Source organism: Branchiostoma belcheri, unplaced genomic scaffold (genome assembly GCF_001625305.1).
Source record: "Branchiostoma belcheri isolate BF01 breed outbred unplaced genomic scaffold, Haploidv18h27 scaffold77, whole genome shotgun sequence".
NCBI classification, from domain to species: Eukaryota; Metazoa; Chordata; class Leptocardii; order Amphioxiformes; family Branchiostomatidae; genus Branchiostoma; species Branchiostoma belcheri.
Genome location: NW_017804431.1, coordinates 1,426,070 through 1,441,707, shown reverse-complemented (window position 1 = coordinate 1,441,707; position 15,638 = coordinate 1,426,070). Strand labels below are relative to the sequence as shown.

The following is a 15,638-nucleotide window of genomic DNA, read 5'->3' as shown; positions in this document are numbered from 1 at the left end:
GCGAAGTGAGGAAAGTCGTGTAAAGTGCCTTTCTCAAGGGCACAAGATCGGTGGCATGTCAGGACTCGAACCCGGGACTCTTAGTTCCGAGTCGCGCACTCTGCCGCTACGCCACACGAACCCACACGGATTAGATGTTGGAACATGAAAATTAAAAAAGGAGGAACACCAACCTAAATGTGTCGTATTCAGCGTAGCGCCATTCTGAATCCCAGCCCAGCATGACAATCCGCAAATGATAGTTCTTCTGAGTAGTCAGGCGGTGGATGTTATCGTTCCCAAGCCAGTATTCCCCGTTCTTGTTCCCAAACCCGTGCTTGTACTCCTCCCAGGTCCGGTCAAAGGTAACCGACCCGTCCTGTCGTCGCTGGATTACGGTCCATCCTCCTCCTGTGGGAAAACACTCATTATTACTTCGCAGGTCATTACAGAGTTACACATGGAAACAGCACGAACTATATTCGCTTTGCAGAGGAGAGTTATGTATATAGCCTTAATTTAAGCTGTGTTAATATGTAATGTGTAATTGTCAATGTATTTATGTTCTGGAAATGTGTCAAGTGTGTCTTGAAGGGCCACAGGAAGAATAGCTACATTTTTGTGTGGATCTCAATAAAGTCAAGTCAAGTCATTGACCCTGTGAGTGATTGTTCCTATAAATAGTATTTGACCAACAACAGAATTGACTTTTGCATCCCCATGTTATAGTTTTAGTGTTGCCTTTGGCAGTTTATGCGCAACTGTGTATATTGCAAATCCTTATGTACCTTAAAACAATATCTACCTGCTGTATCCATGTCACAGTAGACCTCTACACCGGACAGGGGTGAGCCAAGTGTGTAGACTCCACTGGTCGTGTGTCCGGCGGCTTTATATGCAGCACAGTCTGCCTCTGGGAAACGGTAAGTAGCAGGGGACAGAGTCACGATGTAATAATTGAAGTCAAACGAGAGTAGCATATTGGTAACACAACATAAATGGAAATTTCTGATCAAACTATGAAAGTCTGTAAATGTGGGGACACACGGCAGTAGACATAGAAAAGAAGTGGAGGTCGCAAATACCGAACTAGAATGAATTGGACTGCATAAAAATGTTTGTATGATGTAATTATAAGGTGATGTGACCGGTAACGCTTGTACATGTACGAGTATAGTATGACTGTCATCTATCTATTAAATGGAAATGCTTGGATGTGTCAAAGTTTACAGGCACGATGGTGGAAACGTTATGACTGTGTCGCTGTAAGACCCGCACGTGTAGCATCAGAACCGTGAGAAACTCGTACACTCCAACTCACCTGCAGGAGGAGCAGTCGGGGCTGCTGGGGTTGTGACCTGCGGAGGAGCAGTCGGGGCTGCTGGGGTTGTGACCTGCGGAGGACCATCACTCGCGGGGGGTCCTGACAGACATCCCAAGTCTGTTGGTTTGATAAACATTTATACGTTTATCCTTCAAAGCTTTTTGAACTTTTATTTACAAATAAGAGTACTTCCAGTCAAACACCTGACAGACCGGCAAGCCAACTTTATTTACCTGAACGTTTTCCAAGGATGAATACAGTCTTGGCCTCTGAGTTTCTCTTGGATCTCTGGTGCACCTCCGCACTTTTCCAAAAGGTGGCGCTGTCATCACGTCGCCAGTCTTCAGTTGAGCTAGCTGGGCCCTATAAAGAAATTATCTTTCCGTTATTGTAAACAGGTACAATCGCAAGGTTCACCATAGGCTACACTGTAGTATGATAACACTATCACATAAAGGTACTTAAATCACGATGGACATTTACTTGTTTCTAATTCAGACCACAGCAAGGCTCCGAGCTTCACATATGTGTGGCTCATAAACAGTAGCATGACTTTGAAAAGGTTTTAAGCCTACATTTCTTGAGGAAAAAAACATAAAAATCTACGAATAATGTCGCCTCTAGTTACGGTCGGGAAAAAAGTGGCAACATCATCAAGTTGCCCTTAGCCTCGTTCTCTTGCTTCAATCTTCGAATGATGCCGCCTCTGGTTACCGTCTAAAAAAAGGGACAAAATCATCCTTACCTCGTTCTCAGCCTTCTTCTCTTGCTTCAACTGCATCTGGAGCACCTGATCCTTCAGGTAGGCTTGTAGTTCTTCCCGTAGATTTTCATGTTGCTTCATGAACGCCGTCTGCTGTTCCCGGATGGAGGCCATCTCCCGCAGCATGAACAGCAGGGTGACGAAACTCACCACAGCCGCGAGCCCTGACAGCGCCAGGACGATTCCATTGGTCCACTGGTTTCCATAGCGACTTACAGAGCCTTCCGGAGCTGCCTCGCCGTTTGGAAACAGCTTCTTGGACGACATCTTCGAGAAACCTTGAAGATGATAATGTAAGTTCAATTAGCACCCTGGTCAATCAACCCTTCCGAGACTCAGCCAAATCGTTTTTAAGATGATAAATTATTATAAAATGTTGCAGTTGGGAAATAAGATTATATCATTTTTATGACGATTTACCACATTTGTGGAAGAATTGACATAACAGGTGACTATCACCTCTTCAAAGATGTCAACCCCGAGACCAGATCGTAAGGTTTGAACCACTCACACCGGGAAGGTCCCCTACTCTTTTCGACAAGTGCGGTGGGTTCTTTAACGTGTGTGGGGTGTGCCTCTCCCAAACACGGGACCTCCATTTAACGTCCTATCCTAGGGACGTCCCTAACCAAAGCTAGGTACTCATTTACACCTGAGTGAATTGAGGAAAGTCGTGTAAAGTGCCTTTCCCAAGGTCACAAGATCGTTGGCATCGGGCAGGATTCGAACCCTCGCCCTCTCGAGTCTGGGCCGAAGACGCTACCGCTACGCCACACGACACGACCATTTTCGCCTGGTACCCTCCCTTGTGTCCTACTATCACAGGAAGGAACCTCCTCGGTCCCAATACGTGGCCCTGCGTACACAGGCGCAAACTCAGCCAATCCATACTAAAAGCCCAGCGTCGCGACTTGTGCTACAACTATACAAAATGCCTGCTTAAAACAAAGACATTCAGGAACTGGATTTCGCTTATTCACGACATCAGTACCGGAGACAACAGAGAAATCATGAAAACGCATTAACGACAAACCGTGCTGTATTGAATTTGGCCCAGTCTCGCAGAGAACTTGTGTGTTCGTATACTTTTCTTTAGTAAAAGGCTGAAGTGCTGCCAACCTGTCAGTCGTATGATTATTAAGAGGAAGTGAAATTGGTACGATATGTCAGGTACAGTAAAGTTAAGGGCAAGAAGAATAAAAAGCAAGTAAAGGTATTCACTCACCGCTGTAGTAGTGCCCAGACGCGGTGTCAGGTCAAACACTGCTGGTTTGCAACATGTAATGAATGGCCGTGGGACAGGGGAATATTTGGTTTACATCTAAATTGAAGACCTGTAAGTACCTTAACATGCTGTCAATTGGAAAAGTGGCCCCGGAAACTTAACAAAAACAATTCTATTACACAATCACTCTGGTCAATCAGCCAGTAAATGAGAAAACCTTTCGTTGAAAGAAATCTTTAATTTGTTTTACAAAACAGCTACACCAACGCATGTCTACATAAAAGATAATTACGTAAATCCTATATTTTTCCATGGCAACTCTTCGGTCCCCTATCAACAGATTTGTACCCTCTTAGCGGCAACAGGAGGCAACTAAAAGCTTATAAAGCGCCACTTTTTCAGTTACCATAACAGATTAATGAGGACTGATGGACTCCATTGAAATGCATGTTACTGAGAGAATCCCATTAGTGCGGTAACCTGGCAATGTCGCTAAACTTTAGGCTGCTTTACACTCGTTCTTTGGCTGTGTGGAAACTTTATTATCACGCTAAAACTACGGGCCTTGTCTAAAGTAGGAAGGGAGAACTCATGAGTCCACAGTGGAGAACACATGATTGAAATTGGAAACACGACATTTTACCGAGAACTTGTCGACTTAAGCTACCTAATATGAAGATCGAGAAATGATTATAGTTACGATTTTTTTTTTTTTACTTCAGATTCACCTCAAAACAAGGCTCGTGAGAGCCACTTACATGTTTTGGGTTACAGTGATGACTGCGTGGTCAGATATTTGTTCACCCTTGATTTAAACCGTTGGAGGTTGTAATTTGCGGTGAAACATTCACGGGGAAGCTTGTTCCACAGTGAAGTGGTTCTGGGGAAGAAACCGTCAGCATGAAATTTTCTCTTGACTGATGGACTATTGAGGAAGGAAGGGTGATTTTCTGCTGTTAAGGTGGCTAAGCGTGTTCTTGCAGAGAATGTTCTGAGTGGGGGTACAAGGGAGTGAAGTTCAGCAGAGCATCTACTAGGTATGAAGGCATTCAGGGGAATATATGGTTTACATTTCAATTAAGGACCCGTAAGTAACTTAGCCTGTTGTCAATGAAAAAAAACATAGCAATAGCAATTCTATAACACAATTACTCTGGTCAATAAGCCAGTAACTTAGAAAACCTCTCATCGTAGAGGAAACACACTTTTGACACAACAGGTACACCAAAGAATGTTTATGTGGGTTCGTGTGGCGTAGCGGCAGAGTGCGCGATTCGGAACCTAGAGGTCCCGGGTTCGAGTCCTGACATGCCACCGATCTTGTGCCCTTTGGAAAGGCACTTTACACGACTTTCCTCACTTCGCTCAACTGAAAATGAGTATTGTCCTGTCATGTATCTGTCCCCTGTGTTGGTGTTGAAAAAACTTGAATGTGCCGTCACCACGTCTGGTGATTACATGTTGGAATAAAAAAAGAATGTCTACATAAAACGTGTTACACAGTACGTTAATCCTATACTTCCCAAGGCAACCCTACGGCCACACATTAGCAGCATTATATCATCTTTGCGGCAACAACAACACGCAGGAGGCAAATGAAAATGTAGGATTAACTTAGGCTCTGGTTTACCTGTTGTGTAAATCCTTTTAAAAGATTTCTTTCAACGAAAGGTTTTCCACTTTAGGCTCTTATTGACCAGAGTGACTGTGTAATAGAATTGTTTTTGTTATGTTTCCGGGGGCATTTCTCCCATTGACAACATGTTAAGCTACTTACAGGTTCTTAATTTAGATGTAAACCATATATTCACCTGTCCCACGGTCATGCATTGCATTTGGAAAACCTGCAGTGTTTGAGCTGACGCCGCGTCTGGTAACTACTACAGCGGTGAGTGGAAACCTTTACTTGTTTTTTATTCTTCTAGTCATTACATTTACTGTACTAAGTGTACTTGATACATACTGGTTAATTTTAGCTGTTTATGATGGTTGTAAGATGAGAGAAGTGCACTTATAAGTTTTTTTCTTTCTATCACCAGCCTGTTTCCACTGTAGTACACAACTAGCATTTCGTAACTATAATTATTTCTCGATCTCCATGTAAAATACCTTACGTTGGCAAGGTCTCGGTAAAATGTCCTCCTTCTGTTTTTAATCCTGTTCACTCTCGATGTTATCCGCCGTGGACTTGTGAGTTCTTCGTTACTTTTGTAGACAAGGCCCGAAGTTATAGCGTGATAGTTAAGTTTCCACACAGCCAAAGAACGAGTGTAAACCAGCCTAAAGTTTAGCGACATTACCAGGTTACCGCACTAATGGGATTCTCAGCAACATGTATTTCAATAGAGTCCATCAGTCCTCATTAATGTATTATGGCAACTGAAAAAGTGGCGCGTTATAAACTTTTATTTGCCTCCTGTTGCCGCTAAGAGGATACAAATCTGTAGATAGGGGACCGAAGAGTTGCCATGGAAAAATATACGATTTACGTAGTTACCTTTTATGTAGACATGCTTTGGTGTAGCTGTTTTGTAAAACATTTCAAAAGATTTCTTTCAACAAATTACTGGCTCATTGACCAGGGTGATTGTGTTATAGAATTGTTTTTGTTATGTTTCCTGGGGCACTTTTCTCATTAACAACACTTTCAGGTCTTTACTTGAGATGTAAACTATGTATTCCCCTGTCCCACGGTCGTGCATGACATATGGAAAACCAGCAGTGTTTGATCTGACGCCGCGTCTGGTAACTACTACAGCGGTGAGTGGAAACCTTTACTTGTTTTTCATTCCTCTTAACGTAACGTTGCCTTACTGTACTAACTGTACTTGATACATGCTGGTTAATTTTAGCTGTTTATGATGGTTAGAAGATGAGAGAAGTGCACTTATAAGATTTTTTTATTTCTATCACCAGCCTGTTTCCACTGTAGTACATACCTACCATTTCGTAACTATAATTATTTCTCGATCTCCATGTAAAATACCTTACGTTGGCAAGGTCTCGGTAAAATGTCCTCCTTCTGTTTTTAATCCTGTTCACTCTCGATGTTATCCGCCGTGGACTTGTGAGTTCTTCGTTCCTTTTGTAGACAAGGCCCAAAGTTATAGCGTGATAGTTAAGTTTCCACACAGCCAGAGAACGAGTGTAAACCAGCCTAAAGTTTAGCGACATTGCCATGTTACCGCACTAATGGGATTCTCTCAGCAACATGCATTTCAATAGAGTCCATCAGTCCTCATTAATGTGTTATGGCAACTGAAAAAGTGGCGCTTTTTCAGCTTTTATTTGCCTCCTGTTGCCGCTAAGAGGATACAAATCTGTAGATAGGTGACTGAAGAGTTGCCTTGGAAAAATATAGGATTTACGTAGTTACCTTTATGTAGACGAGCTTTGGTGTACCTGTTGTGGAAAACATTTCAAAATATTTCTTTCAATGAAAGGTTTTCTAATTTACTGGCTTATTGACCAGAGTTATTGTGTTATAGAATTGTTATTGTTATGTTTCCGGGGCCACTTTTCCCAATGACAACATGTTACTTACAGGTACTTACAGGTCTTCAATTTAGATGTAAACCATATATTCCCCTGTCCCACGGCCATTCATTACATGTTGCAAACCAGCAGTGTTCGAGTTGACGCTGCGTCTGGACACTTGTTTTTTTTTTTAATTCTTTTCCTGCCGTTACCTCTACTGTACTAAGTGTTCTTGATACACAGTGGTTTACTTTAGCCGTTTATGATCGCTGTTACCTTTACTGAAATTGATATATTGTACCAATTTTACTTCTTCTCAATAATTATGCGGCAGGTTTTCTGGTTGACAGCACTTCTAACCTCTACTAAAGAAAAAAGTACGAACGGCATGCAAATCCAGCTGTGCGGTCTAACAACAATGTCTCATACATACAAATTCTTTGTGAGACTAGATCAAATTCAATACACCAAGGTTGGCCCTTTTTGCATTTATACTAGTGTTTCTGATACTGAAGCCACCGTGAAAAGGTCCAAACCTGTTCATGTATCTGTATGTCTCAATCAGGCGTTTCGTAAACTTGTAGCACAAGTCGCGACGCTGGGCTTACGGCATGGATAAGCCCCGTTTGCGTCTGTGTTCACAAGGCCAGATTTTGGGACCAGGGATGTCCTTTCGGTTCCTTCTGGTGATAGCAGAACACAAGTGAGGGTCCCCGGCGCAGGTTATTTCATTTTCGAACTGCAACAATTTATTATCTTATCTTATTTGGCCGATTGTAATCTGAGTCTCGAGAGGGTTGATTGGGCGGGGAGCTGATGAGAATCATGTTTTCATTTGCTTCATATTCCGCCAGGTTTCTCGAAGATGTCGTCCAAGAAGCTGTTTCCAAACGGCGAGGCAGTTCCGGAAGGTTCTGTAGGTCGCCATGGAAACCGGTGGACCAATGGAATCCTCCCGGCGCTGTCAGGACTCGCGGCTGTGGTAGGCTTCGTTGCCCTGCTGTTCATGGTGCGGGAGATCGCCACAATGCGGGAACAGCAAACGGCGCTCATGAGAGAGATACGGGATATACAGCATCAGCAAACGGCGTTCCAGGAAGATCTCCGGGTTCAGCAAACGGCGTTCCAGGAAGATCTGCGGGATCAGCAAACGGCGTTCCAGGAAGATCTGCAGGTTCAGCAAACGGCGAAGTTCCAGGAAGATCTGCGGGATCAGCAAACGGCGCTCATGAGAGAGATACGGGATATACGGGATCAGCAAACGGAGTTCCAGGAAGATCTGCAGGTTCAGCAAACGGCGAAGTTCCAGGAAGATCTGCGGGATCAGCAAACGGCGTTCCAGGAAGATCTGCAGGTTCAGCAAACGGCGTTCCAGACAGATCTGCGGGAAGAACTACACTACCTAAAGGATCAGGTGCTCCAGATGCAGTTGAAGCAAGAGAAGGAGGCTGAGGACAAGGTAAGGATGATTTTTTCCGTTTTTTCTGAAGAGATTAAAGCGTCGAAACCTTTTTCTAAGCCATTCAACAGTTTATGAGCACCATTCGTGCAAATATGTGAAGCTCAGGGTTGCAATTAGGAGCCTTGTTGTGCTCTGAATTAGAAACAAGTAAATGTTCATCGTGAGTTAAGTAGCTTTATGTGATTGTCCTATCATACTTTAAACAAGTAAGTATTCATTTTGAGTGAAGTAGTTTTATGTTTTTGTGTTTTGTCATACTACAGTATATAGCCTATGGCAAAGCTTGCGACTGTGCTTGTTAACTGTAACGTGAAAATACTTGCCTTATAGGGCCCAGCTAGCTCAACTGACGATTGGCGACGTGATGACAGCGCCACCTTTTGGAAAAGTGCGGAGATGCACCGCAGATCAAAGAGGAACTCAGAGGCCAAGACTGTACTCATTCTAGGAAAACGTTCAGGTAAGTAGGTTGGCTTGCCGGTCTGTCAGGTGTTCCATTGGGAATGCTCTTATCTGTAAGGAAAGTTCAAAGCTTTGAAGAATAACAATAAATGTTTATCAAACCAACAGAGTTGGGATGTCTGTCAGGACCCCCCGCGAGTGATGGTCCTGCGCAGGTCAAACCCCCAGCAGCCCCGACTGCTCCTCCGCAGGTCACAACCCCAGCAGCCCCGACTGCTCCTCCGCAGGTCACAACCCCAGCAGCCTCGACTGCTCCTCCGCAGGTCACAACCCCAGCAGCCCCGACTGCTCCTCCTGCAGGTGAGTTTTGGGGTCCGAGTTTCTCACGGTTCTGATGCTACACTTCCGGGTCTTACAACAACACAGTCATAACGTTTCCACTGTCGTGCCTACAAACTATGACACATCCCAGCATTTCAAATACGGGATGGCAGTCATATACAAGTGTTACCGGTCACATTATAATTACCTCATTATGCAAACATTTTGATGCAGTACAATTGCTTTTTGTCCAATAGTTGCGACCCTTTTTGTTCTTTTCTTACTTGTCGCCTACTTGTTCCCACATTTACGGATTTTTTTTTAAATTTTGTCATCTACTAACAGAGTTATGATGAGTTACCGATATGCTCCTATTGTATGTGTATCAATCATAACATCGTGACTCTGTTCCCTGCTACTTACCGTTTCCCAGAGGCAGACTGTGCTGCATATAAAGCCGCCGGACACACGACCAGTGGAGTCTACACACTTGGCCCACCCCTGTCCGGTGTAACGGTCTACTGTGACATGGATACAGACGGTAGATATTGTTTCCAGGCACATAGATATCGGTGATATACACAGGTGTGCCCTAAATATACGCCTGTTTAACGCTTCGCACACTGAAGTTGTTTGGCTGCCAATTCGCAATGTTTGAGTTATCCAAGTTGATTCCAATGGCACCACACAATATTATACATATTGTGCACAGCATGAGTTCAAACAATAAACCGGTCTAACTCCCCTGCCTAACTAGTCCAAAACTTGCAAACGCAACGCTAATACACAACGATAAAAGTCTATCCTCTTGTTATTGGTCTAACCGCTATTTTTAGATTGTCACAGTAACTGACACTCTGACAAATTTTGTATATAACTCTTTTACTTCGTATGTTATTCTATATGTTTTAATCACGTCTCGATCCGAAATTGTGATTGTCCCTACACAATTCAGCCAACGTCTTGGCTGCTATGTATGTGTCAACGGTTATTGAAATAAACCGATATTATTCTAAAGGTCAGAAGCACATACTACAGATATAAGCGCCGCAATTTCTGCCACTTTTGGATAGTTTAGAGGGTTTAAATTAGCCGCCCCGGAGACCTTAATGGGTTGGTCTATTCCAATCAATTTTCACCACAGTGCGAAGACCTTCTGTACGGTCATCATGGAAAAACTACTTCCATAGCGACATAGTCTAGAAAGTAACGATGTGTGTTTTCCCACAGGAGGAGGATGGACTGTCATCCAGCGCAGAATGGACGGGTCGGTTCCCTTCAGCCGGACCTGGGAGGAGTACAAGCATGGGTTTGGGAACAAGAACGGGGAATACTGGCTTGGGAACGAGAACATCCACCGCCTGACACCGAAGGACTATAGAATGCGGGTGGATATGATGGACTGGGGTGGGGAGACGGCCTACGCAGCATACGATACGTTTAGGTTGGTACTCCTCCTTTCAATTAGAAATTTATCTATTAGTAAGCAAATCATCATTGTCAGGATGTCACTTGGAAATACGTAAAACACACAGAAGAAGAGTTCAATCCTAAAAACTCTGCTACTGTAAGTCATGTCTAAGTTAGATGACCATCATTAGGCATTAGGTTATGTAAATGTTCAGGTCAATCCTGCCAAAGGATAGGACTTTCACGCATACATGATTTATACATTCATACAATTTATACATGAGATACATTTATTACATTTATTACATGTATACATGTATCATATTTGATAGAAGACGTTAAGAATATGCTAATAACAACATTTCTATCATCAATAAGACAAAAAAAACACAGCAAAATTTTCACAAGCTCTAAGTACCTCATGGAGGTATAAGATCTCTAAACTCTAATTTGCTTTACAAACAGGCCAGAATCAGAATCAATGCAGATTGTCGTTCATAGCTGATATTGTGTGATTTGCTGTTCCCATCCAGGTTGGCCGGTGAGTCGGACCAGTACCGGCTGACCGTTTCCGGGTATTCAGGCGACGCGGGAGACGACATGAATTACAACAACAGGATGATGTTCTCCACTGTGGACAGGGACAATGATTATGCCAGCTGGAACTGTGCTCAGTCGCGCGGACAGGCCGGCTGGTGGTTTCATAAATGCAGCTTGGCCCACCCCAACGGCCGCTACCTGGGCAACTGTGGGAACTCCTGTCCAAGCGCGCAAGGTGTGACGTGGGGCAACTGGAGAGGCCAGCAATACTCCCTAAAGTCTGTGTCTATGAAAATCAGGCCACGATAATCGCATCTGCTCTACTAAATCTGATCACACCCAGTTATCCACAAAACCATCAATCCTACATGTCTGTAAAGCTGACAAGTAACTCTATTGTAGCGGCTTTGTCTGATACAAACTTACACCAAAATGAGTCATCTTGAATGTATCAGTGAGGCGGACATTGATGTTTGGTTGAGGCTCACAGCTAACTGGAGAAGTGTTCAGATATAGTTGTTTTGGAGCAAAATTTTTAATACAAGTTTTTTATAAGTGACGATACCTGAAATATCTAGCGACTGATTAAAAAGCATGGTGGTGGCTTATTTTGATGCTGGGAGCTTCTGATATAACATATTAATGCATTTTGAGGACATGCGTTTCTTTGCTGTAGAATTTCAGTAACATACCTAGTCACTTGAAGACAGAAGAAAGATGTCTAGACTATGCATGATGTACAAAATGACTAATAAACTGGTGGATGTCCCAACTACTAAGTACCTAATACCAGCCCAGAAGAGAACAAGAAATAGCCAGGCATTCAAGTACCAGAGTTATCAACCAAGGATTGAGGTGTTCAAGAATTCATTCTTTCCTAGAACTATCGCAGAGTGGAACTCACTGTCACCAAGTACAGTAGGGGCACTGTCAATAGATAGCTTTAAACAATGTCTAGAGCTAGAAGTTCAAGGGTTAGATGGAACAACTCGATCGGTGTAATATAGCCAGCTGCCGCCGCGCCGCGTGCCTGCGAAGCTGGTGTGTTACGCCGAAAGGCGGTTATACCGGCTATACAGATACAGATACAGATACAGAACTGTAATAATGTTGTAGTAATACATTCCTTATAAGACTGTACAAGTATGTAGCCTCTGTACACTTATAAACTACATAGTCTTCTGTGGAATACATTAGTCACTGAGAACTAATGTTGTATCGGTAACCACAGTTACCCAGAAGTAGAAGTTGTATTTATCTACAATTGCTGAGTGATAAAATTCAAAGTTTCCAACCAAAAAAGTTTCTTACCAAAATGCCATTTCTTGTTCGTCCTTCTGAGCCGAATGTTTTCTTCAGAAAATATGTCTAAGAAAACGCTATAAGAATGAATATTTACTGTAAGGTTATTTCCTGCAAGGCAGTTACGTAACTGTGATGTTGTAGTCCTTTTTTTTTCTTTGCAAGGTGTAACGCTACATAGCAAAATGACAAGGAACAGCTACGTGCTTGGGAGATGAATGAAAAGTCAGTTTGCATCTGAGTTGGTAAAATACATAATGAAAATCAAACTGTTCTCCACCCCAAGACACGAAAATAATTCACCAGAAATATTCGACCGAATCACTCAATTTTGATAAAGACTGAGTGATTCGGTCGATAATTTCTGGGGAGTTTAGATAATATCTTCGTGTCTTGAGTTGGAGAACAATGTGATCTTCATTATGTATGGTCTGTTTAGTCACTCCTTTAGCATCACATTTTAACCATGTCGACATTCACTGCAGAGAACTGTAAAGCTGTGAACAGTGTTGAGTACGTGCCTAACGGTAAACGTCAATCTAGTCGAAATGTGTGATTAAAGAGATTGCATATGCTTCTAACTTCGTCCTTTGTGATTCATTCGAACGACTTATCCAAGTAGCTACAATCATTTTTAGCTGGCCCAGGCGACATTTTAATACTAGTTAACAAACACCGTCTCTCAACTACATCTAAAAAAGTCAGTTGGTTTTCATGCAAAGGTAGTAGTAGCTAGCAGTAGTAGGTGTGCACGAATTTGACAGTATTTTTTGCTGACTAAATATTTGAAGTTGAACGTTCATTATCTTTCTTGGCGTCCTTGTCATCCTGCCGATCTCCCATCTCCAAAGTTTCCCCCCTTGCCGACGGGCCAGGCCCCGCAAAGAGAGGAGAAACCGAAACCTGCATCACGGCAAACACGACCAGCAATGCGCAGCCGCAGGACATGAAGAAGTACAGCATGGCGCGAGGACCGACGTACTCAAACAGGTAACCTGTGACGGAGAAGAACCAAACAAAGCCAACATTAGGTACACGTATGTCACAAAGTAATTATAAAATATTTCAAGAAATACTACTATGTCACAAATTACTTATAAAATATTACATAGAAAATGTTTGCATGTTTTGAAGAATATGTCGAGCACATGTAATGTAACGGTTATATTCGCAAGATAACAGAAACAATGATAAATACATATCAATGGATCTACTAGTATTTACTTCAAATTATAAATTATCATTCAACCAGGTGAACAACAGAATGTACAATAAAAATTAGTGCATGTGATGTCTAACTTTACTTGTGTTGTATTTATTGAATTTACGTGAATAGTAAGATGCTGAGTTTCTTTTTATGTATGTACATGTATGTAATGTAACGTAATGTAATGTGAATTAAGTTTGGAAACAAACCTGTGACGTAGTTCGCTGCCGTGCTTCCCACCGACGCCCCTACGACACAGATGGCGAAGACGACTGAAGAGGCGTCCAGGTAGCGGTTTGCCCAGGCCGTGCCACCGGGAAACACCGAAGAAGAGAAGAGACCCAGGATACAGGTAAAAGCCCAGAACACCTGCCAATTATACATAGATATGCAAATTCATTGAACCGCGACGGGGGCCGACATCGTCTACCAGATACCTTTGACCCAATGTTGACGTCACACGTCAAAGAAGCTACGTGACAAGCTTCTCTGGGTCAGTCTACTGAGGAAGACCAGAGTGAAAGGTCGAAAGCTCTAGGTGAGAGAACTTTTTTGTGTTGGATCAAAAGTTTTAACTTTAAACAGATATGCAAATTCATCCTTTCACTTAAAATATATTTGATTTCTATATGATATTATTTAATGTATGCATGTTTTGGACCGCTTATTCTTCTGTTACTTAAGTTCGTGCTTAAGTTACCTTATTTTAATTTGCCCCTTGATTGTACATAAGTTTCTTACTTTACTAGTATGTGGTATTGTTATTATTTTTGTGTGTTTGGTGATTGCCCCCCCCCCCGGGTGCATTGAAACCCGCCCTCCAGGGCGAATGTTCTCTAGTTAAATAAACAAATAAACAAAAAAACAAACAAACAAACAAAATAAACAAACCGTCTTGTCTGTCGCTCCCCAAGCCGCTAGAACCACCCCAGAGATGCATAGGCCTGTGATTTCAACACTTAACATAACGTGAATGGGCACCCAGGCGGCTATGGCAATAGACAGCCACCGCATCGAAGCGTAACAGATCCAGAAGGTGGAGTAGACCACGCTGGCTTCAGGTTTAGTGTACATGCCCGTCTCCACCATGTAGGACACCATGTACTGCGTGAACGGGTTCTGGTTAAACTGGAACATGGTGTAAAAGAGGAAGAGACAAACCAGAAGGAAGACAGCCTTACGGCCCTGTCCCTCGAGAAAGCGACTCGGAGACACAAAGGCGGAAAAGGATTTGGGAGATTTTTCAGGCTGCTTTCGATCGTAGTAGGTGGCCAGTTCGCGGTACTGGAAGTAGAAAAACACGAAGCCGATGATAAACTGAAGAACCGACACGCCAACGTACGGCCATTGCACACTGGACAGCAGCCAGGCTTCTTCCACAGTCGGAGGAGCGGGTGTAGTACCATTGGCGTCCGCTGGGGGGCGGTCCGGCGACAGGAAGGGGATGGCGATGAGAGGGATGATGAAGGCACCGATCGGGTACCCAGAGTGCATCGCGTGCATGGGGGCTGACGCCTTCTCTCCCCACAGCCGCACGCAGACCACCGAGCCGGCTGGAAGGGGGAAAAGATAACATGGTATGCTCATATGCCTTTTTATTGATATGGTAAAGTCAATATTTATTTGTGGGTATAGCTTAGCCTCTACCAGGCTTTGGGAGACTGCTGGATAGAGTAGATATTGGCCAAATAGAGAGATGAGATTCCGGGGGGGAGTTTGTCCTGTAGATAGTGGTGGGACAAACTGTACTCTCTCGCGGAAAAAACTCCCTCGGTATGTTATAATCTCTCTATTTGGCCAATCTCTACTCTTTCCAGCCCGCCCGAAGCCTGGTAGAGGCTAAGGCTAGCACCTTACTGTACCGCCTTGCCCATTTAACAAACAAGCAAACAAACAAACAAACCAGCGTCCGTGAAGCCGTGCCCCCACCCCGCCAAGTGTTGCAGGAAGCCCAGGCCCCACAGGGTTGTGGTGAAGGGCGTCCCCGCCGTGCCCAGCCAACAAACAAACAAACAAACAAACAAACCAGCGTCCGTGAAGCCGTGTCCCCATCCCGCTAAGTGTTGCAGGAAGCCCAGGCCCCACAGGGTTGTGGTGAAGGGCGTCCCCGCCGTGCCCAGACCGGCAGCCATGAACGCGAACCCCAGGATTACCCACGAGTACTTCGGCTGGAAGTCCAGGAAGATGCCGCCGGACACCGTGGACAGGAAGTACCTGTAGGGGTGT

General features: G+C 43.7%; 3 protein-coding genes across 3 annotated transcripts in view; 1 reads left to right on the top strand and 2 right to left on the bottom strand.

Annotated features, from left to right (window-relative positions):
• The window catches only part of LOC109485587 (fibrinogen-like protein 1), a 2,762-nt gene extending 1,345 nt beyond the window's left edge, over window positions 1-1,417 (bottom strand). The window contains exons 1-3 of the mRNA XM_019789271.1: window positions 1,301-1,417; window positions 785-892; window positions 174-390 (exon numbers count right to left, since the gene is read on the bottom strand). Of these exons, the coding sequence (XP_019644830.1) occupies window positions 174-390; window positions 785-797 (230 nt within the window). The 5' untranslated portion in view covers window positions 798-892; window positions 1,301-1,417. The remainder of the gene's footprint in view (window positions 1-173; window positions 391-784; window positions 893-1,300) is intronic.
• A 7,981-nt stretch (window positions 1,418-9,398) lies between these two features.
• Window positions 9,399-11,289, top strand: LOC109485594 (angiopoietin-related protein 7-like). The gene is made up of 3 exons (XM_019789275.1): window positions 9,399-9,491; window positions 10,181-10,397; window positions 10,897-11,289. Exons 1-3 carry the CDS (start codon window positions 9,482-9,484, stop codon window positions 11,210-11,212), a joined length of 543 nt encoding a protein of 180 aa, XP_019644834.1. The 5' UTR covers window positions 9,399-9,481; the 3' UTR covers window positions 11,213-11,289.
• A 692-nt stretch (window positions 11,290-11,981) lies between these two features.
• LOC109485592 (sodium-dependent glucose transporter 1-like) overlaps window positions 11,982-15,638 on the bottom strand; it is a 5,732-nt gene continuing 2,075 nt past the window's right edge. The window contains exons 3-6 of the mRNA XM_019789274.1: window positions 15,439-15,626; window positions 14,304-14,965; window positions 13,622-13,781; window positions 11,982-13,200 (exon numbers count right to left, since the gene is read on the bottom strand). Of these exons, the coding sequence (XP_019644833.1) occupies window positions 12,983-13,200; window positions 13,622-13,781; window positions 14,304-14,965; window positions 15,439-15,626 (1,228 nt within the window). The 3' untranslated portion in view covers window positions 11,982-12,982. The remainder of the gene's footprint in view (window positions 13,201-13,621; window positions 13,782-14,303; window positions 14,966-15,438; window positions 15,627-15,638) is intronic.